General features: G+C 38.8%; 1 protein-coding gene across 2 annotated transcripts in view; it reads left to right on the top strand.

Moving 5' to 3' along the window:
- RELN (reelin) overlaps window positions 1-25471 on the top strand; it is a 268188-nt gene that overhangs the window by 231464 nt on the left and 11253 nt on the right. For both annotated transcript variants that reach the window (XM_048942412.1, XM_048942422.1), the window contains exons 43-60: window positions 908-1055; window positions 4884-5142; window positions 6398-6647; window positions 8920-9088; window positions 12181-12321; window positions 13672-13849; window positions 15088-15281; window positions 16235-16491; window positions 17257-17411; window positions 18232-18446; window positions 19085-19262; window positions 19978-20153; window positions 20530-20636; window positions 21036-21278; window positions 21756-21931; window positions 23488-23561; window positions 24228-24389; window positions 24718-24875. In XM_048942412.1, coding sequence (XP_048798369.1) covers window positions 908-1055; window positions 4884-5142; window positions 6398-6647; window positions 8920-9088; window positions 12181-12321; window positions 13672-13849; window positions 15088-15281; window positions 16235-16491; window positions 17257-17411; window positions 18232-18446; window positions 19085-19262; window positions 19978-20153; window positions 20530-20636; window positions 21036-21278; window positions 21756-21931; window positions 23488-23561; window positions 24228-24389; window positions 24718-24875 — 3240 coding nt within the window. The remainder of the gene's footprint in view (window positions 1-907; window positions 1056-4883; window positions 5143-6397; window positions 6648-8919; window positions 9089-12180; window positions 12322-13671; window positions 13850-15087; window positions 15282-16234; window positions 16492-17256; window positions 17412-18231; window positions 18447-19084; window positions 19263-19977; window positions 20154-20529; window positions 20637-21035; window positions 21279-21755; window positions 21932-23487; window positions 23562-24227; window positions 24390-24717; window positions 24876-25471) is intronic.

The raw sequence follows: 25471 nt of genomic DNA, 5'->3' as shown, positions 1-25471 counted from the left end.
TGTCTGATAGCTGTCACTTGCCTTTTTTGGAGAATCTGACCCTGTGCTTAGATTTTCATGCTGGAATATAAAATCTTTGCTGAAACAAATTTTCTTAAAATTCTACATGTGAAAAAAGGATTGTAGAAGGAAATGTTGATACACAAATTTTTTTGAAAGAGCTACGTCACTAATTCTACCAAAATGTACATTTATTGTTCAAGTAAATATGGTTAGGTAGTTTGACTTTAGCACAGACAGCACATGTGCAAGAGAAGGAAAAAGAGAGGCTTCAGGGCTATGCAGTTTCTCGCTGCAAGGGAAATTTGAGTGGCCTTCACATGGTGAGCATTATTTCAGAGCAGACCTCATTCCTGAGCATGAATAGCAGACGAGGACCCCAAGTGGAAAGTGCCAGGAAGAAACTCGAAGCCCCACCATTACATGAGTGTAAGCAGCATCCATGCAAATACCTCTAGAAACACCTCGAGGTTTCCCTTACAAACAAGCATTGCAAGAACTTTGAATGAAGTAGCACCTGGGAAGCAAACTCCTCCATTCATAGGTGCTACTGTTCATTTCAAGTTTCGCCAGCCTTGGATCGCATGCTAGCATATGGCATGCAAAGTTTCCTTATAGAGGTGGATCCATTGCTGTTGTCGTGCAAAAAAAAAATAAAGAGAAATAGGAAATCCTGTGAAAAACTGGAGACTAAGGTCCCAAACTTAATACTTCTGTTTACAGTTTATTTTTGGTTTTGAATTGTGGCAGTTTTCTAGAAAGCACTGACTCAGAAACACTGGCATGAATGTTTGTAATGTTTAAACTGCATGTAATGTTTAATTTAGCTCTCTTCCTCTGGAAATAGTACTCCTGCAGTAGGAGCACTTCAGAGTAAATCATAAATATGTATTTGCTGTGTATTCAGGTCAGCTGGAGTCTGATAGATTCCTGCTCGTGAGTGGTGGAAAGCCATCAAGGAAATGTGGCATCATGTCTGGAGGAAACAACCTTTTCTTTAACGAGGAAGGTTTACGTATGCTGATGACTCGAGACCTAGATTTGTCACAAGCAAGGTAACACAATTTTTAAGTCCTTTCAGAATGTCATTGCAGAACTACTATACTGAAGAATAAGACATATGTGATACTTCTGTGGTGAGGGCAAGCTGATATAGTCTGCTTTCTTTACTCTTGCACATTCTCCTTTTTAAACACTGTTACCATTTTAAATTTGACTTGAACTTAAATGGGATTAACCATTTAAATGCTACTTTTTTCCTTGTATAGGAACTCCAGGATCTGGCACCACATCTTCAGTAGTTCATGCTTTTATTTCTTAAATGGATAACATGAGTAATTGTTTGTACATCATACACTCTGCTTGTCTTATGTTTGTTGTATTATGAGCCATTGTGGAAACAGGAGGATCTGCTGCCAGTGTAACTGTTACATTCATCAGCTCGTAATTCTTTCATTTCTGAAGCTTAATTTCTTCCTATTGTGCACATTTGTTTCCAATAATTCACTGAGAAATTCCCATCAAGCTGTCACCAACTGTACTGTAGACAGCAACTGAAAAACAAACACTTTTACTGTATTTAGAGACCATGTGGTATCATTACCAGAGAGGAGATATTTAATGAGAGAGACACGCTAAGCAAGCCACATTAAAAAAACCGTTACACTCATACAAATTCAACCACATCCTACTTGCGTGTTTGCTGACAAGTAGGCATTGTTTTCTGATTTATTTGGTATCTTAGCATCTGTCCTAATTTTATTACTTTTTACCATGGGTACCTTGCAAACTCCCTTCTTTCTAATGTTGTGTGGCAAACACTTTAACAGGCAGTTTATCTGTTTTTGCCTTCTTGTCTTAATTAGCATTGAGCCTCTAAAGAATAGTTTCATTGAAGAGCCTCATGATCGATAAGGAAGCCTAATTTCAAACCATTACATTTTTAGATAAGCAATTAGCTGACCTTCAGTGAAGTGCGATAGTCGAGATCCCTGTACTGAATTTAGGAGATTACTCAAAGCAAACTTCTTTCAGAACTTAGCGAACACAGACGTCAATGTGCTGCAGTTATTTGATTTCCTAGATGGTTCTGAAATTAAAAGATTGTTTAACAAAGGATCCTGTAAGTTGCTCCATTAGATCAAATGACATGTTTGTGTTATTGCTCGTGTTCAAAGGGACGTAATTTATCTCTTTTCCATGAAAGCCTGTAGCTGGATTTGCATATATTGACCTCAAGGTGTTACATAGAGATAAATGGCTCCTGTCCTAATAAAAGGAAAATAGAGTGTTATGTTCCATTTTTTGTGTATGCCATGAAAAATAACAGTTATCAACAAATAACTGTATGTCCTCCTCTGACCAGCCAGGTAGACTGTAAAGGCATTGCTTGGGACTGCTCTTTAGAAACATAAAGGAAATGCAGTAGGATTTACTTAATTTTCAGGCTGACTTTATCGGCCACCTGCAAAACAACACAGCAGATTTGGCTTTAACGGACATGTCAAGTTCTGCCTGGGACGTGGGGAGAGGTTTCTATTTATGCCAGGAATGACAGGAACCAGGGAGAACCAGCATTTCTAATAGATCTTTTAAAGAGTGCCAGACTCAATAATCACATTAAAGGCCCTTCGCTTTTCTTCTTAGAGATCCCCTGAAACACACAGCTGAGCAGTGCTGTCAGTCCTGTGTGCCTCTCTGCATGGGGGAATTTAAATCAAATGGACTCTCCAATCCAGTATCCACCATCATCATCTCTATATTTTAAAGAATTTAAAATGGAGGAAATATCTTGCCATTACAGTGTTAAGGCAGCTGAAACTACACAGCATGAAGTATCAGTAGGGGTGGTTATTTTAGGTATTACGTCTGATCAAATCCCTTTCAGTTTTGAACTGCTGGAATATTGATGAATTTCAGCATTATTAGATCAATAAGAAAACTTTGCTTATCCTTTCCAAAATAGGCAGAACCTTTGCAAAATATCTTTGGGGTGAGAAAAGAGATATTTAAAACTACTAGCTTTTTAATAAAGATAGTTAAACAGTATGTTACCTATGATGGAGAGAGTTATTACTACACTAGTAAAAATTCAGATGAAAGAATATTAACCCAAGGAGAGCAGATTCAACAGAGAAAAGGCCACTTGGCTTTATTTCCTTTAAATAATGTGTTGAATGTCAAAGAGAGTTTGTAGAGGAACAAAGGCTTGCCAGCAGTGAGTCCAATCCATTATAGATGCTATGTTGATCCATGAGAGTCCCCAGCACTGCTTTGCAGCAGAAGCAATATGTTATGTCTGGGATATGGAGGTAGATATAATCTATAGCCAAAGAAGTTATATATAACTCCAAGAGAATGGTGAGTCGCAGTGAGCACTAGAATTAATTGACTTGTGGATCTGGTATTTTACTGAGGCTTTGTCTCTTTAGCACCTCTGCAGCCCTCACTCCCAGGGGATATACCTGCAGATCAAAACCGAACAGCACTTTTGATATAAAACTTGTTCTGCTGGGTTTCATTTAACCATGAGCCAGGTAGCTATAATGCAATCATAATTAGAACAGATAGAGTGCTTTAAAGCTGTGCAAGAGCTGTGCAAACATGAATTAATACTTGTCATATCCCTGCAAGTCAGATGGGTAAATATCATTACGACAGTGGTTCCTCCACTCCAAGTGCATTGAAGTGCTATTTATAAGCACCAGCTAACAGGAAGAATTTCACAGTTTGATACAGGTCTATCTATTGTACCTCTTTGGAGCAGCCAATTAAAAAGAGGATGAAAGCATTCCTGTCCCTGGGTGTCTACAGCTGGCTTCAGGGAAGGCAGCACGTTTAAGTGGTGTGATTTAGACAAATTTCCCATGCTGAATAAATGGACAAAATGATCCCTGAGTGAAACATGCTTTGTTCTCCTATCCTGTTTTTTACTAGTTTACGCCACTGGGAAATTGAGATTTTTATTTTGCATTAAAGCATTTCAGCAAATTCACAGCAAAATAAGATCTATGAGGACTGCTCCGAAAGTAATGCCTCCTGCTTTATTCTATTGGCCCACAACTTCAGAGGTGGTAGGGCAGTAGAGGCTGAGCCCTCCTACCAGTATCCCATTTCACAGTGTTGACATGTGATGGATGGCAGCAGAGGGGCAGTCTGACAGAATGGAGTCTGACATGGAAATGTGGATGAAGCAAAGGTGTGTCACTGAATGCCGCTACGTGGAAATAGTGGCATCTATTGACATTCATTGACACTTGCTGAACGTTTATGGAGACTGTGCAGTGGATGTGAGTACAGTAAGGTGCTGGGTGGTGCATTTCAGCAGTGGTAAAAGTGACAGTAGTTCATCTCTGCTGGTGCAGAATTTTACAAGCACAGCACGCAGGCTGTTGTTCATGGCTGGCAAAAACACATAGCTAATGATGGTGAATATGTTAAAAAATAGTGCTTTGTAGCTGAGAATTTTCTCTATCAAATAGGGTTATTGTGATCTTTGTATCTGCTGTAGTTTCCATGCAAATAAATAGGAGGTATTACTTTCAAAACAACCTATGTACTTAGGGCACTGTCGCTTTTCTGCCACTAAAATCTGTACTCAGAGGTTACAGGATAAAAACTTCACCCAGGATTACATTTCTGGTATTTGCAGCACCATCTGCTACACACACAAAAGCTCACAACGTAAACGACCAGCTTTGTTTAGCACCTGACAAACTACCACACAGGCAAAATGAATTTTTGTTATCCCACCTGCCTGTCTAAAACCATAAGGTCTCCTAAGGTTAATTCTTATTCCAAGGAATTATGAGGCTTATTTCTCCAGTTTGCTGTGTAGGATGTTGGGGAAAAGAAACCTTTACAGTAATTCCTCCCACTGTTAGGTTTGTGCAGTTCTTCATGAGATTGGGATGTGGTAAGGGGGTGCCAGACCCCAGAAGCCAGCCTGTACTTCTGCAGTATTCTCTCAATGGAGGTCTCACGTGGAGCCTTCTCCAGGAGTTCCTCTTCAGTAACTCGAGCAATGTGGGACGATACATTGCCCTGGAAATCCCCATGAAGGCCCGTTCCAGCTCCACACGACTTCGCTGGTGGCAACCATCTGAGAATGGGCATTTCTACAGTCCCTGGGTCATAGACCAGGTAAGTATTCTTTGTTTTGTTCTGTTTTTAATATAAGCTTATTTATATAAATATATACACAGATTGTGAATATATTTATGTATATAACAGTTATAAGACAACACATACTGTGTTGTCTTAATGTTTCTCTTTGTTGGCTTATGTCATTTCTCTGGGTAATCCAAAAATGCGTTTTAGAAATATATTCCAAAATTACACGCATCTGTAGTATAAGCAGAATTACTGTTTGCTAATTTTATGTTTTTAATTCATTGTTTCCAAGTTGGGTACCAAATGTCTATTTTGGAGCTAGGAAGGTCTTTTATACATAGGTAGAACCACATGATTACATTACATTAGTCCTCATCATGCAAAATCCAGGTCTGGTAAGAAAAAAACTATTTCAAATCTATAGAAATATGGAATTTCCTTAATAGAATGTAATAGAAAAAGCTATAGAAAAACTTCACATCAATGCAGTTTTCTTTCATATTTGAGTCCAGTACATAGTATTACATCACTTAGTATGACTTGGTGTAAATCTCAAGAAATTCCACTGAAGTCTTTGCACTAAAAATAGTGTTATTGGGCTGTCTCAGTTGAATTTGTTTAAATATTTATGAATATCTTTCACAGTCTTTAGTTAGGAAGGAAACAGATGCTGACCTTCTAGCCATATTTAATGGTGTTTGATTTTACTTCCCATTCATCCATTTAAAAATGAAACAAAAGTCTTATTCTTTCATTCCTGTATCTTCACTGAGTTTAGTTAGTTATATTAGTTCAGGACAATCAGTAATCAAATGCAGAATAACAAATTAGTTCTGCCTTACTTATTCAATAGTAAAATCCTCATCTCTGAAATCCACTGGTAAAACAGAATGTTTCCCCATTTCAATCATCAGATGCAATCAGACAGTAGTGCTCCAGATTATGGTAGAGCTGAACAGTCAGTAGGAAAAATGCCAATGTAGTCATTTTGCTTCTACCAACATTCATTTCTGTGAGTAGTTTTGCCTCATCCAGGATGAAGTTCATTTCCCTAAGCTTAGACAATCTCTTTAGGATCCCTCTATAGGAAAGATCTATTCCCCTCTTTTACAACCTAAAACACAAAGTAAATCTGTCCATTTTGGACCAATAGAACACATGGATCATTAAGTCTTCTCCTCCTACAGGATTTTCTGTCACATGCATTTGTGAAGACTTCTAAACTTTCATTTAGAAATGAAATGAAAGTTTCATTTCAATAACAATTCATTATATGACATTTCAGATTCTTATTGGAGGAAACATCTCTGGCAATACAGTATTAGAAGATGACTTCACTACACTGGATAGTAGAAAGTGGCTGCTCCATCCTGGTGGAACAAAAATGCCAGTCTGTGGGTCTACTGGGGATGCTTTAGTGTTCATTGAGAAAGCTAGCACCCGCTATGTTGTAACTACAGACATCGTCGTCAATGAAGACTCCTTCTTGCAAATAGATTTTGCAGCATCCTGCTCTGTCACAGACTCCTGCTACGGTAATGAACTCTTAGTATATCCTGCACTTTCTCTTCTTCTCTTGCACAGGAAAATTCACTTGTTTTCTTCTTCCATTATCCATCATAACAAGAACTGAGAAGCAAAGGAAAACTACATGTTTCTATCAGGAATTGTAACATCGGCATTTATGGCTGGTGTCTGAAACCTAAGACAAAATTAAAGTGTGTTTTTCCCACTAGACAGTTAAGTTGCAGTTCAACTCATTTATGAATATGAGCTGTCTTACTCCAATCCCTTTTCCACAGTGTTGTATCCACTGCTTGGGATGATAGTAAGCAGCTGTGAGCTTCCCACATGTGTGTTGGGTTCTGTGGGTTTGCATTTCTTGTGAAGTCTCAGTCCACATTTCACTCTCACCTGAGTAACTAAGAGATCATTTATATCAGCCTACATCTGACACAAGCTAAGTCAGCATCAACTGTGAAAATGTGTATAATCCATAGCAAAGAATAATAGCAATGAATATATATGTATGTATATATGCATGTATAAATGCGTGTATATATCTATGTGCAGCGTGCACATATAAACACGTATGCATATATATACGTACATGTGCACGTAATAATGCAATTTTTAATAGCTTAGATTCCTGTTTTGTCCATACGATGCATATTCAGTGCAGTGCATGTCTTTATACATATGTATGTATGCATACACAAAGAGTTATGTACATACATTTACCAATATAAATTAAAATCTACTCTGGATTGAATAGACATCACAGGGAAATTAAAAATTGGGTTATTGTGTGGAATTTAAAATACACAGAAATGGGTATTCCTAGCTTTTGTGTGTTTGCTTGAACATGTAAAATTACATTCTTTAAGCATAGTTTTTTTGGGTGTATTTCTTTAAGAGAAGGCAAATGTAGTATGATGGTGCATGAAGCACGTGTAGATTGACTGAGTTGCTGGAATTCTCTGGAATTCTGTATAAAAATGGAAAACCATTTTACGTATAGTCTCAAAAGTGTTGTATCCATTTTTGCTATTCGGAAGCCCATGAAATTAACCATGGGTTTCCTCACATGTTCAAGATTTGTTGTCTTTTGGTATTACAACAGCATCCCTAAGAACATCTCTGCTATGTTTAAAAGTGCTTTGGCTCCTTAATTATGTACTGACCAAAAAGTTCATTCTTTTTTCATGTTATTTCTTTACCTACTACACTTACTGTTATCTGACCTTGGTAGAAAATTAGGTTGGGCTAACTCCCTACTACTGGACTGACTCCTTAGTCATGCTTCCAGTCGTGATGAAGAGCTAACAGTAAAAATTCACTCACCCTCATTTGTATCTGCTTGTCCTTGTGTTTTTATAGCAATGTTCTGTGCTTAAACCTGAAGTAGAACTGATTGGGTGATTAAGGGTCATTTTATGCGTATGAGAGTAGGAGAAATGGGCCAGTGGTAATCAAGAAAGATAGCAAATTTACCACCCCTGTCACTGAAACCACACTCCATTTTTTACTCAGCTAGAATGCGTGGCAGCTGGAACATTCACTTCAAGTTACAGTTCCATGCCTATTATTATTTACTTTTTAATGACTGCATAAAAGTTGATCTTGGAGTTTGTAGTGAGCTTGACTAATCTTTGTTCTTCATAATAAAAGTTTATAAGCCCTAAACTGCAAAACAAAGAAATTGCCGATTCTTGCGGAGAAATGAATACATTAGTTTAATATGGCTAGATTGTGTTTGATTGAAAACAAGCTCACTGACTAACAAACTTATTTAAAATTGTTTATTCTGGATACTGAAATGATCTGGTGTGGAGTGGATTGAAAATGTGACTAAACCATCTTGTTGAAGAGCCAAAAGTTTGAATTTGAGTGTTGCTATGCTTTACACAAAGATTACAGCCAGCTGAGTCTCATCATTCAGACTGAAAAACAAAAAAGTTTCTGGTCATGATGCTGTCACATCACTTTCTTGTACACAGCAGCTACAAGAAATTGGCTTGAATTAATGCTGGTGACTTGACAGATTATCTTTGCACCTGCAGTGCTTTGTGTTGGGTGGTTGTTGTGTACTGCAGCCTTCTGAGTTGTGCTTGCTCAGCACCATGCAGCACATCCGTTGGCATTGCCACTGAAGGGGTTATCTTCATGCTCCTGAAACGAAGTTTTGAAAAGCTTTTAGTGGTTCTTTTGTCAGCATAGTATTGTGACTAAAGATCTTTGGGCTTACCAGCTAACTTGTTGGTGCGGGCCTCTATATTAGCTAACCTACCAACTTTCCACCTTTAGCCATTGAACTGGAGTATTCCGTGGACCTTGGAATTACCTGGCACCCAATTTTGAGAGACTGTCTTCCCACTAATGTGGAATGCAACAAATACCATCTACAGAGGATTCTCATATCAGACACTTTCAACAAGTGGACCCGGATTACTTTGCCTCTGCCTCCCTATACTAGGTATGTCCTTCTGGTTTTCTGCAGAATAAATCCAAATATATGACTATGTATCATAGTATGAAACATTCTAGTGTTAAAATAATTGTACCTTGCCATTTTTTGCAAAGCTACTTTTTCTAGTAACTTAGAAATAGGAAATTCTCATATGCCTTGTCCTGTGAAGGGGTGGAGCAGGGAAAGCTCTTAAAAGAATCTCATGGTATTGGCATCCTCACTATGTTTGGTTGTTTTGATGGCTAATATGAATTGTCTGAATACCCACCTGCATCCTGTGCTTGCTGTTGTTGGCTATGAGCTGGTGTTTTAAAAGTAATACTTTGCAGGCTTCTTGTTTTTCTGTGCATTCCTTGTAGCCTTTGCATCTCTCTCAACTTCTATGCTCATGTTTTTACACATGCCTCATTTTTACCTCTTTTTCCTTGTTGTACATTCTGTTGTCTTTGGGGTAAGAAAACTTAAGGGATTTGCTGGGAGGCTTCATTTTGTGCAGTGAAAGGAGCACTGACTGCTGCTACTTGGAGTGCAGCCATACACTTCACAGTTACGCCCTGGAAACAGCTTGATATTTTGTTGGTGGTGGTTTTGTCTCTGCCAGAAAGATCTACACGGAGCTAACTGTGTAGTTCAGACTTCCAGTTCATGTCCTTCTTGATGCACTGTTTTGCAGTGCTAGCTGTGACTGTCCCCTATGCGGTCATACCTGAAAATACCTGATAAAACCAGGGCAAAGCTTGCCCAAAGTAGAGCTCTGCAAACAAAGGCAGTGTGAACATCAGGCCTTCAGCACAGCTTCATTTTCCAGCTTCTCTCGTAGAGCTGAGCCCCGTTTCCTAACATGAGGCTAGGCTAACCTAACTGCAGTCACAATGCAGGCGTAGATTATTCTTATTTGAGAAGTTACAAAGGATGCCAACTACTGCATATACAAGTTTGGAAACAGAGACCTATATTTTTCAGAAATTGCACTGAGAGCATCTGTCCGGTTGCCACAAGTTTTGAAACTGGCAGTCCATGTTCTGCTACTAACTGTTTTGACATCTAGACTCTTCTCTATCTCTATTGCAGTGCTTTATGTCATCTAATAGTACATGCAGAGCTTGTTCCGAGCAATGATCTCCTCTGCTAACTCATTTGCACTGCTTCACTATGTACTGCCTGTAAAATCCATTAACATGGCAGTCTTTGTAAGAAAACTGCAAATTTCCATGCAGCGAGGGCTTTCTAGGGCTTCACAGGATAAATAAAAACTGGAAGTAGTACTCCAAACTAATTGAATTTGGACCTGAAAGGAATATACCACCTGAGATTTACTCGGGTTTATGCATAGCTGTGCTTTTAAGGCTGAGATTTTTTGGCTGCCATATGCCAAAGAAGTCTGATGCCTTTCTGAGGAAAAAAAAAAAAAAAAAAAAAAAAAAAAAAGCTGTTCAGCCCAATAACTACACATCTGAGCTCAAGTAATACCATTTCACAAAGACTGTAAGATAGGGATTGTGTGAGACAGGATATTACAACCTTAGCTCACAAGCAAGAAAGAAATTAAGCTTAAGTATAAGGAATAGCACAGCTAGTAGTAAAGTCAAGTGCATCTTTAGTAAAGGACCAATATAATTCTTGTGCCTTTAATTACTTCAGGCTGTGAAATAGCATGTGTATTTCTGACTACTTGTATCCATATATTTTAGGGACCAGAAGGCTACGTGGTGAACAGCTTGGACTGGCACACAGCACCCATAATGGCAGAGCTTTTTAAGGCTCATGCTCCCCAGAGGGCCCTATAGCCTGTGGCCTGCAGAACACAATGAACTTTTAGTTATATCTTAGAGCTGATTTTAAAATGCAAACACAAAGCTTCTCCCAGCAGCATCAGTTCTGTAAAAACTGTTAGTGAAGTGCAAAACCTAATGTAGGTGGAGTGAGATATAGGTCTCTCAGTCCTCAAGGAATTCCTCATGATTTAAATATTTCTTTTAAAAACACTATTTGGTAAGCACAGCAGTAGATTTCTTTTTGCATAAACTTGTTCTCCATTCACTTCATCTAGTAAGTTTATTAAGAAATAATTCATAGTGTAACACTGACCGTATCATAAAGGATCTACTTTTAGGCTGCATAGATTTGGGGGGTTTTGCTGTTTCTTTCTTTTGAGGTTTGCAGCTGAGTTGTGAAAGAAAGCAGACTATACAAAGTTCAATGCTGCCATCTAGTGCTGTACTGCAAATCGTCTACTAATTTGAATTTAAAATTATTCTTGAAAAGGACAGAAGCTCATGTCCTCAGAACTATTCGCATGTAGGTGTATGCAGCTGTGTGAGATGAGTAGCTATTTGGTGTTCTCAGATTGTTTTGGCTGGGTTGCCACCATCTACCCTAGGAGATGAAATATTTAATATAACTATATCAAAATAAGGTGTTTGAAAAAAGACCTACATTCTATCTTTAATCAATAAAATGAAAATGGTTTATTGAAAGACAGGATCACACCTTAGATAATGTTTTACTATTTCCAGCCAAAGCCAGGATGGAGGACAGGGAAGAAACTACAAGGCAGGGTCACACCACTGCTGGTCTCACCCGCCCCACAGAGGGCTTACCTACCCTTGTAGGTTTATAAATACAGCATCTAGTGTAGGACCCAACCCTCTGTCTAGAGCTCTATGCACTATGTGGCTGTAGTCAGGAGCATTCACAGAGGAAGAAGTCAGGTTAGTTCATTGCCTAAACAGTGAAACTCAGGCTTGGTGTAAAACCTGGAAGATTTGGGTGATTTTGGCTTGATCCAGTTCTCAGCCTCAGATTTGTGCCAGAACCCAGCTAGGAGGACCTCCTTATCTATTACACATTTCAGGAAGCCACTTCTCTGTCTATTAGTATGCCAGTCAAATCCATTTAGCTTTGGTGCAGCTCAGTTGGGGCTCTCATCTTTGCCTTTGGGGGACCTTTCTGCTGTCAGGAATCATCCCTCGGTTATATTGGTATCAAATGAATCTTCCAGGAGCAGTCTAGCCACAAGACTGACAGTTCTCTTCAGTCACAATAAGGGCTGGCTTGCCTAGAAATATTACCCTTCTGTTTTCCGTTCTTTCCCAAAGGTCTCAAGCGACTCGATTCCGCTGGCACCAGCCTGCTCCTTTTGATAAGCAGCAGACATGGGCAATTGACAATGTCTACATTGGAGATGGTTGTATAGACATGTGCAGTGGCCATGGGAAGTGCACACAAGACAACTGTGTGTAAGTGTACTTTTTTCCCTGTCCTACACAGCACTGCAGCATTTCACTCCTCTGTAATTATAACAAAATCACAGAAAAGGTTAAAAATTGTGTCAAACAATTTTTAAGTGGTCTTAGTTAAAACTGAGCAGGGCATTGCAACCACTTGGGAACAGAAATTTCAGGAGTCTGGGTAAGTGCTGTGGTTAGTTCTGGCAGATCTCTGCCTGTAAGCACACCACGAGCAATGCTGCTGGTCCTTTCCTCACACACTGCCTCTGCTATTGGCTGCACTGTACACTGAAGCTTGACTCCCCTCTCACAAAGGAGGGAGGAGGGCCTGCTTGAGGCCACACACCCTGCTGGGGAGATACAGTTCCAAAGCTCCCCAGAAGTAATCCCTGATTCCCAAGGGGGTTGTCCCTTTGCCCTCATCCTGCTGCTGGATGCTCATCCTTGCTGGAGCTCCAGGGCTGGTAATGGAACATGTGCTAAGTAGAAGAATATATGCCAGCTCTTCACAAGGCCGATTTTTGCCTTAGAACTAGTGTTGGCTTGGTGGCCTGATGAATTGGCTTCATAAGTGAGTTTGCCCATGGCAGCAGACTGGTTTGATCCTCAAACTATCAGCCTAAAGGCTGATACATAAAGCCTTGCAAAAGTACCAAACAACAACCAGACCTCCCCAGATTTTTTTGTTTGGCAACAGAGAAATATCTTCCAGATGGATGTATTGCTTTTCCAGTCACAAATGGTAACAGAAATGGGAGAATGGGAGAATTTTACTGTGACTATGTGTACTAGAAATATATTCCACTGCAGAATAGGCATATTATTGTTTGGCCTCTATCCCAGCAGTACTGAAGTACCAAGGCATGATCTACACATAGTAGCAAAGCACATTTCTGTGCTTTTATCCATATTTCAAGACATTACAAGGTATTTTGAAGAGGAAAAAAAAATGAGGACTGTATAAGGGAGCAACAGGAAATTATCTATCCATTAGGATTTTACAGAAATTCATGTAAATTTAACATTAGTTGGACATTCCTATGCTTGGCACATCCTTTTAGTTTTGTCTATCAAAGTAAAATCTATTTCACTGGTAACATTGTGTTGGAGTACTTGCCATTATAAAATAGAGTGGGAAAAACATCTGCATAGTTCTATCCTTCCTAAAATCATTTTTGTTCATACTAACGACTTCAAAAAGTGGCAGATGTCTGAAACCCCTATATGCAAGTTGTGAGCTAGTGAATGACGCAGTCTGTGTGGAATAACATTGCACCTTGATGTGGGATAACACAACGTGGATCAGACCTCTGTGCATCACCTTTGCCAGCTGAATTTTGCGTTTGTTTTCCTCCACAGCTGTGATGAGCACTGGGGAGGGCTGTACTGCGATGAGCCAGAGACTCCCCTTCCAACACAACTGAAAGATAACTTCAATCGCTCACCATCCAACCAGAACTGGCTGACAGTGAATGGAGGCAAGCTGAGCACAGTCTGTGGAGCAGTGGCCTCCGGGATGGCTCTTCACTTTAGCGGGGTTGGTATTCAGCACAGACTTGCTGCTTTAGATCTAAAAAGTTAAATAAAGAGCAGTGTGTTATAAAATATTAACACAGTAAACATAAAACATATTAAAAAAATTATACCCTCTTGCCAGCGGAAGTGCAAAGTCAGATAGATTCTACAGACCAGTGCCAGCCCAACTCCAACAAATCAGATAGCATGATCTGGGCATTTTCCAGTTTTTCTGCAGCCAGGAATATGAGAAATGGCGTGGAGGCCTCCTGAAAGTAGCTGTGGCAGGGCCTATACAACAAAGCACAAAGTTTGTTGACTTTCAGACCCACCCACTGATAATGGCCTCCCTGTAGCACTTACATTTTCCACAGAGACTGCAGTTAGGTGCTGCTTCTAATCAGCCCACAGAGGTAAATGAATAGCAAGATATTTATGTGCATCTACCATGCACTTTTTCCATGAAAATACATCTATGTGTCAACTCATCCTTCAGATATTTCTTTTTTTTTTTTTAATTTATTTTCAGTGTGAACTTGGAGTATAATTACTTGTGCTTTAGCTGCATACATAGCTGCATAACCTGGACTGCTGTTGAATTGCAGTTTGCTTTAGATAGCCTCAGGGCTATAAAAATGACTAGATGAAACTTAAGAAACATAAAACTTGTGCTCTTTCATGCCCATTTATAACTAGGTACTAACTAATGCTCCAAGAAACTAAGTTTTTTGGAGTAAACTAATGGAATTATTGCATTTCCAATTCCTTCCAGTAGGACTAAGTAGGCACCACTAATTAACAGTAAGCGAAGTGTGTGAAATATACAAGGCATTATTGGAAAGCACATATATTAAAATTGCTGTGCTGTTTGATGATTTGCATCAACTGAACCATTAGACACAATCAGCAGCTCATCAACTCTGTGGAGAACCTCATGTTCTACATTGGAGATGTGGATTTTTGTAACTCTTGTATTCAGCACAGAGGTGAATACCATTTGTGAGGTTTAATATTATAAAGCTGTAAGTGCAGGGAGCAACATGGCTGGGTATTTTTAAGATGGAACGTACCTGAAACTGTTCTCAGAGAAAGTCGTTTACTGTTCTGTTGTAGCTTTACTGTTGTTATAATTTGTAGAAGTTGTACCATTCTGGAAGATGTTACAATATGTAATTTTACTAACAGCAACTGCATAATCTAACACTTTTTCTAAGTTTTACCAGGTAGCACCAGCCAATATAACTTTCCATTGTTTTCAAGGGCTGTAGCCGTATGTTAGTTACAGTGGATCTGAATCTCACCAGTGCAGAATTCATCCAGTTTTATTTCATGTATGGATGTCTGATAACTCCTAACAATCGTAACCAAGGAGTGCTGCTGGAGTATTCTGTGAATGGTGGAATTACCTGGAGCCTCTTGATGGAAATTTTCTATGACCAATTCAGCAAGCCTGGGTTTGTAAATGCTTTCTTCTGCGTATATAATATCCTACACTAGGTCAGATGGTCTTGAATGTTTTGTAACAACTTATTTCTTTTATTACTGCTTTGGTTTGGATATCAAATCTTCAAGACACAGAGTCTGTCCAGTGCTGCAGAAATTTCTGAATGGCTTTAAAGCATGTGCTTGAGCATCAGCATTAGTTCAGGTGCAAAGCCATAAGTGTAGGAAGATAGCTGCAATGATCCTGTTCTGCAAGTTACTTTCACTTACAATCATGCTCCTTGCTGACTGGCTATTTGAACTTGTTAGAAAATGGTGTAAGGAGGAGAAACTGAATTTCTACAGATACCCATTAAGATGTCTACACTGCACTCACTCTTTTCAGACATTTGTGAGTTTCAAAGCATTCACAGATATAGGTGAACCCTTTCCTCGTTTATTAGTTTAAAAGATGGGGCTGGGAAGGACATATGGCTTGACGCTTAATTTGAATACACAAACAAATCATTAGCATTTTAATTGGACAAGTGATTTAAGTGTGCCATTGACTACTATTGTAATGGAAATAAGAAAATTTCACTGAATGGCTTCAGGCTGAAAATAGTAATTATTATTCAGCACTTCCCTTCTTAGCATTTCCCTGGGATCTTATGTTCATAGACCATTGCATTTTGTTCCTTAAAGCAAATTTGAACAACTCATGCCATAGACTAGCTGCTGACCCTCTTCATCTTACTGTGAGCCTCTGTGCAAGGGATGACATTGGGATTTATGAGGGTTCTTTATTTTGGCAGTCTCTCATGGGAGAAGATATGCTAGATTACCTAACCTTCTCAATTTTCCCAGTTTCCACATGCTCTAAGAGACAACAGGGGTGGACCCAGTCAAAGTACCCAATACAGAGCATTGAGAAGTGGCCTTCCCCTGTGGGTTTCCTACAATTAATTTCCACACTGTATTTCAGTTTTGTGAACATCCTCCTCCCCTACGATGCTAAAACTATTGGGACGCGCTTCCGCTGGTGGCAGCCTAAACATGATGGTCTGGACCAGAACGACTGGGCTATCGACAACGTGTTGATCTCTGGCTCAGCTGACCAGAGAACTGTGATGCTGGACACCTTCAGCAGCGCTCCTCTGCCGCAGCACGAGCGCTCCCCTGCCGATGCAGGGCCCACCGGGAGGATCGCCTTCGATATGTTCATGGAAGATAAAACCACAGGTAAAAGTTTTACATGGATCTGAATTAAAGAGCAAGCAGTCAGTACAGAGATTTCTAGTTCTTGCTGCACCTCTGAATCTTTGTCCCCTATGACAGATGTCATAGACAATCCTATCGCTATGAGCATCTTTGCTTCTTCTTTTTTTTTTTTTTTAGCTTTGTTGTTATTATTGTTCACAAAATGCAAAACAAAAATATGTAATGTAACTTTTCCTTTTTCTAATGAGTGAATTTACTTAGATGATGAATTTGTCTTCAAAGAGAGAAAAAGAAAAAAAAGGATGGAAAGAAACCAGGTTATTCTAGGTAGCTTTTTTAACCTATTTGTTTCCTATTTGCTAACTGGCTTAAATAACCTTTAGGAAGGTTAGGTTACATTTTCCAGATACATTTCTGGAAGAGGAAGTACTTCAGAAAGCTTAGCAACTAACAATGCTGAGTGGTCTTTATGCAGGCATTTTGTAGTCAACAAACATCAGACAGTTCTTCAGTAACATGCAGTGCAACAGAAGTTCATGTTTTCAGTAATCTCAGACCTGTACATCATGAGCATTAAAAAATAATGTCATGATGCTTATGTAAGAGAGTTGTAAGAGCAACGAATGTAATAAATGTATACAACTGGGAGAGACATTGACATTCTCAGAAGTACTAAATAATTTGCATGTAGGCTAAAAAATAACATATCATTACTATTTAATTCTAATTCCTGATTGGTTTCTTAACCCATTTTGTCACTTACTGATGTTCTCGGTTATTTTCAAGTGAATGAACACTGGTTATTCCATGATGATTGCTCAATTGAGAGGTTTTGTGATTCTCCTGATGGTGTTATGATCTGTGGGAGCCATGATGGCAGAGAGGTTTATGCAGTTACCCATGACCTGACTCCAACAGAAGGCTGGATTATGCAGTTCAAGGTAAAATCACAGTTTTCTACATAAATATTCTAAAAATCATTTTCCTCCAAATCTAAGTAGATTTTTCAAGAACTGAGAGGATGTCTATACCTATTCATGAGCCATTCCCTGCAGGGGAAAGTGTTAATTAGCTGTTTTCATTTGTCTCACCTGCTACTTGTTCGCCAGCTTTAATACTGCAAACTTTTCTCATAGGTGGCACACTGTTCTCTTCCAGCACAGAAGTTGTATGGACATCATGTAATAAGATTATTAAACATGTATAAGGTGCCTGTTTTATTTTAGCTGCTTGGTGAAGTGAAAACAGTTCAAAAATGGCCACACCTCTCCTATGTGGGCATGCATTCACATCAAAACTGCAACTAAACCACCCTTCATACATCCCTTTACCTACAGAGAGAAAATAATCCAGCAATACATGAAAATTGTAAGATCCTTTTGCACATCTGTCTTAAAAAGAAGGTCTACTGGACATAACTGACCTGGGTGGCCTTCTCTGAAATACTCAAATCTTAGACTTTATGGGAGAGGAGAATATCAATTATGAGGTACGGGGCTATGGAGCAGAAGTGACAAAACCTGGATATCCATACAGATGAACTAGCTAGAAAAAAGAAAACAACAAAAACTCTGAATTTGATGACTGTTCTCAATCTTGTGAATATTGGGATGAGATCTGCAGGTGACAATAGCATACAAGAACTGTTACTGCCATAATTTCAAGCAAAATTCTGCGGCCTTTTTTCAGGTTCAAATATTTTATAAACTCTACTCACTACCACAGTTAATTCTAATTTACTTATGCTCTCTTCTTTATTAGATTTCTGTTGGATGTAAAACCTCAGAAAAACTTGCACAAAATCAGGTCCATGTGCAATACTCCACTGACTTTGGTGTTAGCTGGAGTTATTTGGTACCTCAGTGTTTACCTGCTGATCCAAAATGTTCTGGGAGTGTTTCACAGCCATCTGTCTTCTTTCCTACAAAAGGGTGGAAAAGAGTAACTTACTCACTACCTGAAAACCTCATGGGCAAGTAAGTATGAGTTAGCAACTCATTTTATCTGAGATTCTTGGATTTTCACCTCCTGAAAAACACAACTGGGGACACATGTACCTATTCATTTTCTTCCAAGGAAAGTACAGAATAGAAACATTTACTGCCTAGTTTTGTTTCCTGTCAAGATTGATCATGACTCTTGTTCTGAACAAATGGAACAGTCATCCTTGCTTTTCTGAAACCTACTTCAGTGTAGCATGTTCTGCTGTGTTCAATCAGCTGCATTCAATTAGAGAGTAAATTTATGGCCCTACTGAGTGGAAGCGTTCCCCTATTGTCTGCAGTAGTCCACACATATGCAAACTATTTGGGTTGCTTTTTTCTGCAAAAATTAAAATCTCTTGTATCTTTGAGTAATCTGCAAAGAAAGTATAACCAAAAATGAAATTCGGGGAGCCGAAATAGACTTTTCCTGCTTCCATCATGTCTAGATATCATAGTACACTTGAGAAGGAGAAAGCACGGGTATATCATTTCAACAGAGACTGCCAGATATTACTTTTGGAAGCTTGGAGAATAGTACAGTCATAAGTCATAAGCACTTCAACTACCTGTGTTTGTTTGAGCAAAGTTCTTTCACAAATGTCTGCTTTTCTTTGTTTCTGTACATACAGTCCTGTGAGGTTTCGGTTCTACCAGAAATACTCAGATATGCAGTGGGCCATTGATAATTTCTATCTGGGCCCCGGTTGTCTGGAAAATTGCAGAGGACATGGAGACTGCCTGAAAGAGCAATGCATCTGTGATCCTGGATATTCGGGTCCGAACTGCTATCTGACCCAAACACTGAAGGTAATTTTACTGCATATTTTAGAGAGTGAATTTAGATATGTGTTTGACTGAGAGAAGGAGGTTGATCACAGTGGAAATTGAACTCTGGTTCCTATCAGCATGAAGATAATCAAGTCCGTTTCCATCTCTTTTATCACTTTTTTTAATGAAACTGTTACTGCAGTATCCAAGAACTGTTTTGTTCGTTTTTACATAACACTGCTTAATAAAGCTCATTCGTTGTTAATCCATAGATTATCATTAGATAAAAATCACAATTGCCCATGAATATTATTGATCAAGTCCTGTAGAAGGATCGTCTTTATCACGAAAGAGCTTACTGAAGCAAAAAATACAAGAGTCTTGACGTTTCATTGCAGTACAACTTTTGCTGGGGAGAAAATGTAGAACAGCAATATCTACACATATACTGGCTACAGACTGGAGTGGTGCTGTATAGTTTTAAATGACCACAGTTATGAAATAGACCTATTCCTTTCTACATGCAAATTCCGGTGTGCTGGATTGGGTCCCCAGTATGTTAAAATCTAGCCCTAAAATATTTGCATGTTTAGTCAATTCAGTTCACTTCTGCTCATTCACTTGGGAGAAAAAAAAATCTTCACAATCTTCATGAGCCTTTCAAATATGTTTTGAATCTCAGTTCCAGCTCTGTTCATCAGAAAGGCTTAAGATCATAACTACTTTTCCTTTATGTTAAATATCTTTGTTACAGACTTTCCTAAAAGAACGCTTTGACAATGAAGAAATTAAGCCAGATTTATGGATGTCCTTGGAAGGAGGAAATACTTGTACTGAGTGTGGGATTCTAGCAGAAGACACAACTCTGTATTTTGGAGGTCAAACTGTGAGGCAGGCTGTCACACAAGATCTGGACCTGAGGGGTGCAAAGTATGTCATATTATGTCATGGGGAACTCTCTTAAACTCTCTTAAACACTCACAGAGCAGCAGGCAATACCATTTGTAGCTCAGGGAATTCTTCAGCAGCTACAAGCTGCTCTTGGCTAATCAGTCCTCAGCATGTACCATTGCAGGAGGTTAGTCCTTCCCATAAGGAGGACTTTGTGTTTGTCTGTTGAATTCCATGAGTTCCAGTGGGAATTATAAAACAATGTTTTTTGAAACCCTTTTTCTACTTCTACATTGATGTTACATGCGTAAAAGTTTTTGTATTTCAAACTTTTTCAGCATATCTGTTAACAGAAAGCAAATTTCTAGATCTGTGAAGTATGCTACTAGATGTAAGTCTTTACATTTACTCTTAGATTTCTACAGTACTGGGGAAGAATTGGGAGTGAAAACAACATGACAACATGCCACAGACCAACTTGCAGAAAGGAGGGAGTGCTGCTGGATTATTCCATTGATGGAGGCAAGTACATCTAAGTTTCATCTAAACTACAGCCTTGTTCGGTGTTCAAACACCATAAATATCTGAGAAGTTATCAGAAGGATACAAATCAGTAAGAGTGTTATTCATTGAAAAGGTAATTTTCTTGTCTAAAATTTCCATCTATTGCTTGGGAGAAGTTTTCCATAATCCTCCTGCTTGATTTTATTAATTAATGGCTTCCAGCTAATTGATGCTTTTATACAATTACAAGATTATTCTTGTAATGAATAACAGTCACCAGCTACCCTTAAAAGTTAACATTTGTTTATTAGAAGACCGTAACTGTTATTCCTGATTTCCTATTATAGCCCTCCAATCTTTTAGAAGATTCTATCTTACACTTGTTTTTATTACTAAATCTTCATCTTTTCGTTCTAGGAATAACTTGGACTTTGCTTCACGAGATGGATTACCAAAAATACATCTCAGTCAGGCATGACTACATCCTTCTCCCTGAACATGCTCTGACCAACACAACCCGCTTGCGGTGGTGGCAGCCTTTCACCATCAGCAACGGGATTGTGGTTTCAGGCCCTGATCGGGCGCAGTGGGCTCTGGATAACATTCTGATTGGTGGAGCAGAGATCAACCCCAGTCAGCTGGTGGATACGTTTGATGATGGTAAGAAAGGCTGTGACGGCTATTCTGTTGTCTGCTGTGATTTTATTTGAGAAAAGCCCTGTGAACTTGCAAACATCCTTTTTCTCCTTTTTGAGCTAAGTGAATTTTTCAGGTTGTAGACAACGACTGTTTATATCCTGATGTGTAAATACACATATGCACATGAATTCAGGGGTGTTTGTGTAAATGTATGGATACACCTGTAAGAAAGGTGTTTTTTTCAGTCCACCTCAATTCATGTAAATTTTTGAACAGGGAAATTTTATTTGATCATATTTTTTGAAATGCTATTATTTTAAAATTCAAATTAGCTGTCTGGAGCTGATGTTTTTACTGTTTCTCCTAGTAGCTTACTTACTGCATGTCACAACAGTGAGCAGAGATTTAGTGTTTATATCTAGTGATTCTGTGGATTCATTACTAAGCCTTGATATTTACCAAGACAACTCAGTAATTGCATTTAACTCATGTTAACAGAAGGCACCTCTCATGAAGAAAACTGGAGTTTTTACCCTAATGCAGTTAGGACTGCAGGGTTCTGTGGAAATCCTTCATTCCATCTCTACTGGCCAAATAAGAAAAAGGACAAAACACACAACATCCTGTCCTCCAGGGAGCTCATTATACAACCAGGATACATGATGCAGTTTAAAGTAAGAAATGTTCTCTCTCTACAGTGTAAAGTATGCAATGAAAAACCATCTAATTTCTCTCCAGAAATTCTCCTTCTTCCAGCTATGAAGCACAATTGGATGCATAAAGTATGACTTTAATTATTAGAGTACCTGAAAAGTTGCATGAATGCTAAATGACAGATAATTCTGATTGCCTGTGTCCTTTGGGGGTTACTGGCAGGGACTGGCAGTCTAATCCCTTTCTTCCCACATCACTGGATCATCAATACAGTGAGAGTTATTTTCTAAGATGAGAATATAAGACATGCAGAATATACCATTCCCTCCAGCTGGTGAATAAAGAAAAAAGGCAACACAGAATTGGATTGGAAACAAGGTGGTTTACTAAAAATGCAGAAGTGCTCAGAGTAGAACACCTCTGCTTATTTGTGTGATGGACAGTGTTCTAAATAATCAGAGTAACATTTCTGGATATTTTACTTTGTTAAGGTAGAATTCTGAATACAGACAGTGGCAATAAGAAAATACTTATGTAGTTGTTGCCTGGAAATGTTCTAGGTCCTTCCCCAGTCACCATCTCTTAAATGAGCCGAGAAATAACATGAATGCCAAGTCATAAAAATAGTTATCTATTTTCTTGTTATGTTTTTTTCTTGCTTTTTTTTTTTTTTACAAGACAGCTCCAGGATTTCCTATTTTCAATCAATATTTTTTCACACTGTTGCCTATTTTATATTGACTCCATGAAAGCATTGCTGTGACCACTTACACACAGTATGCTGTCTTTAAAGAAATTATATAAAAGTGGAGTCTGACATGCTAGATTCTACTGCATGCCAAGACCCCTCTGAGCTGCTGCTTATTTTAGCCAGCATATCATCTTTTTCCTCTATTTTGAGGGCAAAATTAAGATAACCCATCAGCATTGAATTTTTTGCATTACCGAGTAAAGTGTTTTTTTCTCCAGATTCTCTCCTCCTTTCTCTTCCCCAGACAGAGCAAGGATTTTATTTCTAAACTAAGAATGCAGCTCTAATGCATGGCTGCCCTTTGGTTTTGAAATACTTAAAATTTAGCTTTGTGTTACCTCTTCAGTACTACATAAGGGATGCTGTAATCTTTCTATTCTAACGAGGCACAAATATGGTTACTTGTTTGTACATGCAGGATAATTCTGTTCTGAATTGGACTGACTTGATTACTCGTCAATGATTTGATGATTTAAAAATTTCATGGACGATTAATACAAGGTTAGGTATTTCACTTTCTCAAAAGCTGAGGCGTGCCCACCTCTCTGTGTGTCAGAAACAATGTTTGTTTAGATAGCTAATTTGAAATTTGGGATATCAGTGTTAGGATTCTGTTTGAAAATAACAATGTGGTGCAGTTGAGCAGTACCTGAAGTACTGTGTCTTTTGTTATCCATCCGCTTTCAATGGTTTTTTCCCAAGGTCTACGTTTGCAATCTCTTTTATGCAACCTGTAAAAAATAAAAAACAGAGCAACACTTCATCATGTGCCACATTAAGTGTCTGCCTGACTTGTTACAGCTGCCAATTTTATTTGTGCTATAGATCGTGGTTGGCTGTGAGGCATCATCTTGTGGGGACCTCCACTCTGTGATGCTGGAGTATACTAAGGATGCAAGGTAAATGAGAGCAGAATATATGGACTTGAAAAATAGTGTGCAATTAAAAACTTCAAGGGCTTTTATTTATTAAAGCATTTGTTTTGATATTCATCTTGTAACAGGATCTGAACAAATTCTGTTTGCAAGCACTGGGATTTCTGCACATAACTCCCATAAATTCTCTTTATAATTTATCCCAGATGCTGACTGAGCTTGCAGTTACAGTCATGTACATGTTACTGTTAAAAATGTGTTCACAGAAAACCACATTCATGGGATACTGTTGTTTTAGTCTTGTACAGGAGTTTATATTTAGGACCAAACTGTAAACAGGTGGAGGTTATTTAATTCTGATTTGGTCTTTAACTGACAAACAGTAACATTATTTCTGTAATAACACTGTGCTGTAGCATAATCGTGCATTATAATTTGTAAAATTGATGGCACATTCTGTACTTAAATGCTTGTAAGTGAATACAGAGCATGGAAAGTCTTCCATGGGTGCACCAGGCTTTCATCCTCTCAGCTCTTGTCTGTGGCTACAAAGTGTACAAAAACTATTGCTGACAATCCTTTGGATTTGTTTAGTGAGACTGGTGGTGTTGTGATCTTTGGAGATTCCCTGTTATCCTTTCATTATTCTGTCCGTAGTTCTAATAACATAATTTTTTTTGTTTCTTATAGAACAGATTCATGGCAGCTCGTACAGACACACTGTCTTCCTTCCTCATCTAATAGCATTGGCTGCTCCCCATTTCAATTCCATGAAGCTACCATCTATAACTCCGTCAACAGCTCCATGTGGAAAAGAATAACTATCCAGCTGCCTGATCATGTCTCTTCCAGGTAGGCTACCAAAAGGTCGGCTCACTGTGGGCCTATAAAATGTCAGCTGTCTCGCTGGCACTGTTAGCTTTGGAACAACTGCTGGATTTAAAGTGCTCTTTATTGCTGGATTTAGGTCTGATGTAAAACTAATGTTTTTAAGAAAGCTTATTTAAATAGAAGTGGCCACTGCCAATAATACGGTTGCAACCCATTCAGGCTGGCTCTTTCTCTCATGCATTTTTTTTTTTTTTCATTTCATCTTCTGCTGGCAAATTTGAAGTTCTCTGTATAAATGTGTTTAACTTTTAGATATCATAATATCATATTTGGGTTTTGATATTTGCAGTGCAACTCAGTTCAGGTGGATTCAGAAAGGAGAAGAACTAGAGAAACAAAGCTGGGCGATTGACCACGTGTACATTGGGGAAGCATGCCCTAAGCTCTGCAGTGGTCGAGGATATTGCACAACTGGAGCTATTTGCATTTGTGATGAAGGATATCAAGGTTTCTTTTCTTCATTTTCTTTCTTATACAACTGCTGCAGTCTAATGTAGTCCAAAGTTAAACAAAAAGATAGAGTGATATATCCTGTTTTAATTCATCATGGGAGTGCAAGTAACAGCCTTTAAATTCATAATTTGACAGGGCTGCAGGTAACAGCTCTTGCCTCCATTTATTCTTCCTGGATTGAATCAGTAGTCTCTGCTGTCTGGCACTGTATTTAAAGCCCATTCAATCTTCATTGAAGCCAGGAGGTGGCTACCTGCTTACCCAGATATGACTTTCAGCCTTCTACTCCTTCCAAGGGTGCAGTCACTCCCAGGGGAAGTGTACATGGGATCCAGAAATTGATGGCACCTGTGGGAGATTCAGCTCTGCACACAATCACAAAAGGGTGTTCTGCTCTAAAGCCTCAATCAGATAAGCACGTGTCTAATGGCACCTGAGTGTCCTCATTACACTGCTTTACGGGAGTGGAGCCAAAGTGTTTAGAGCCTTCCAGGGCAGTCTCATAACTTTACGAGGTCAGATTCCTTCCCAGTTTTAAAGACATTTCCCCTCAAGCATCAATTTGAGGTTTCTTATGTTGGCACCAATGA

This window comes from Lagopus muta, chromosome 1, assembly GCF_023343835.1.
Source record: "Lagopus muta isolate bLagMut1 chromosome 1, bLagMut1 primary, whole genome shotgun sequence".
Taxonomy (NCBI): Eukaryota; Metazoa; Chordata; class Aves; order Galliformes; family Phasianidae; genus Lagopus; species Lagopus muta.
The sequence above is the reverse complement of the archived record's forward strand: the minus strand, read 5'-3'. Positions and strand labels throughout refer to the sequence as shown.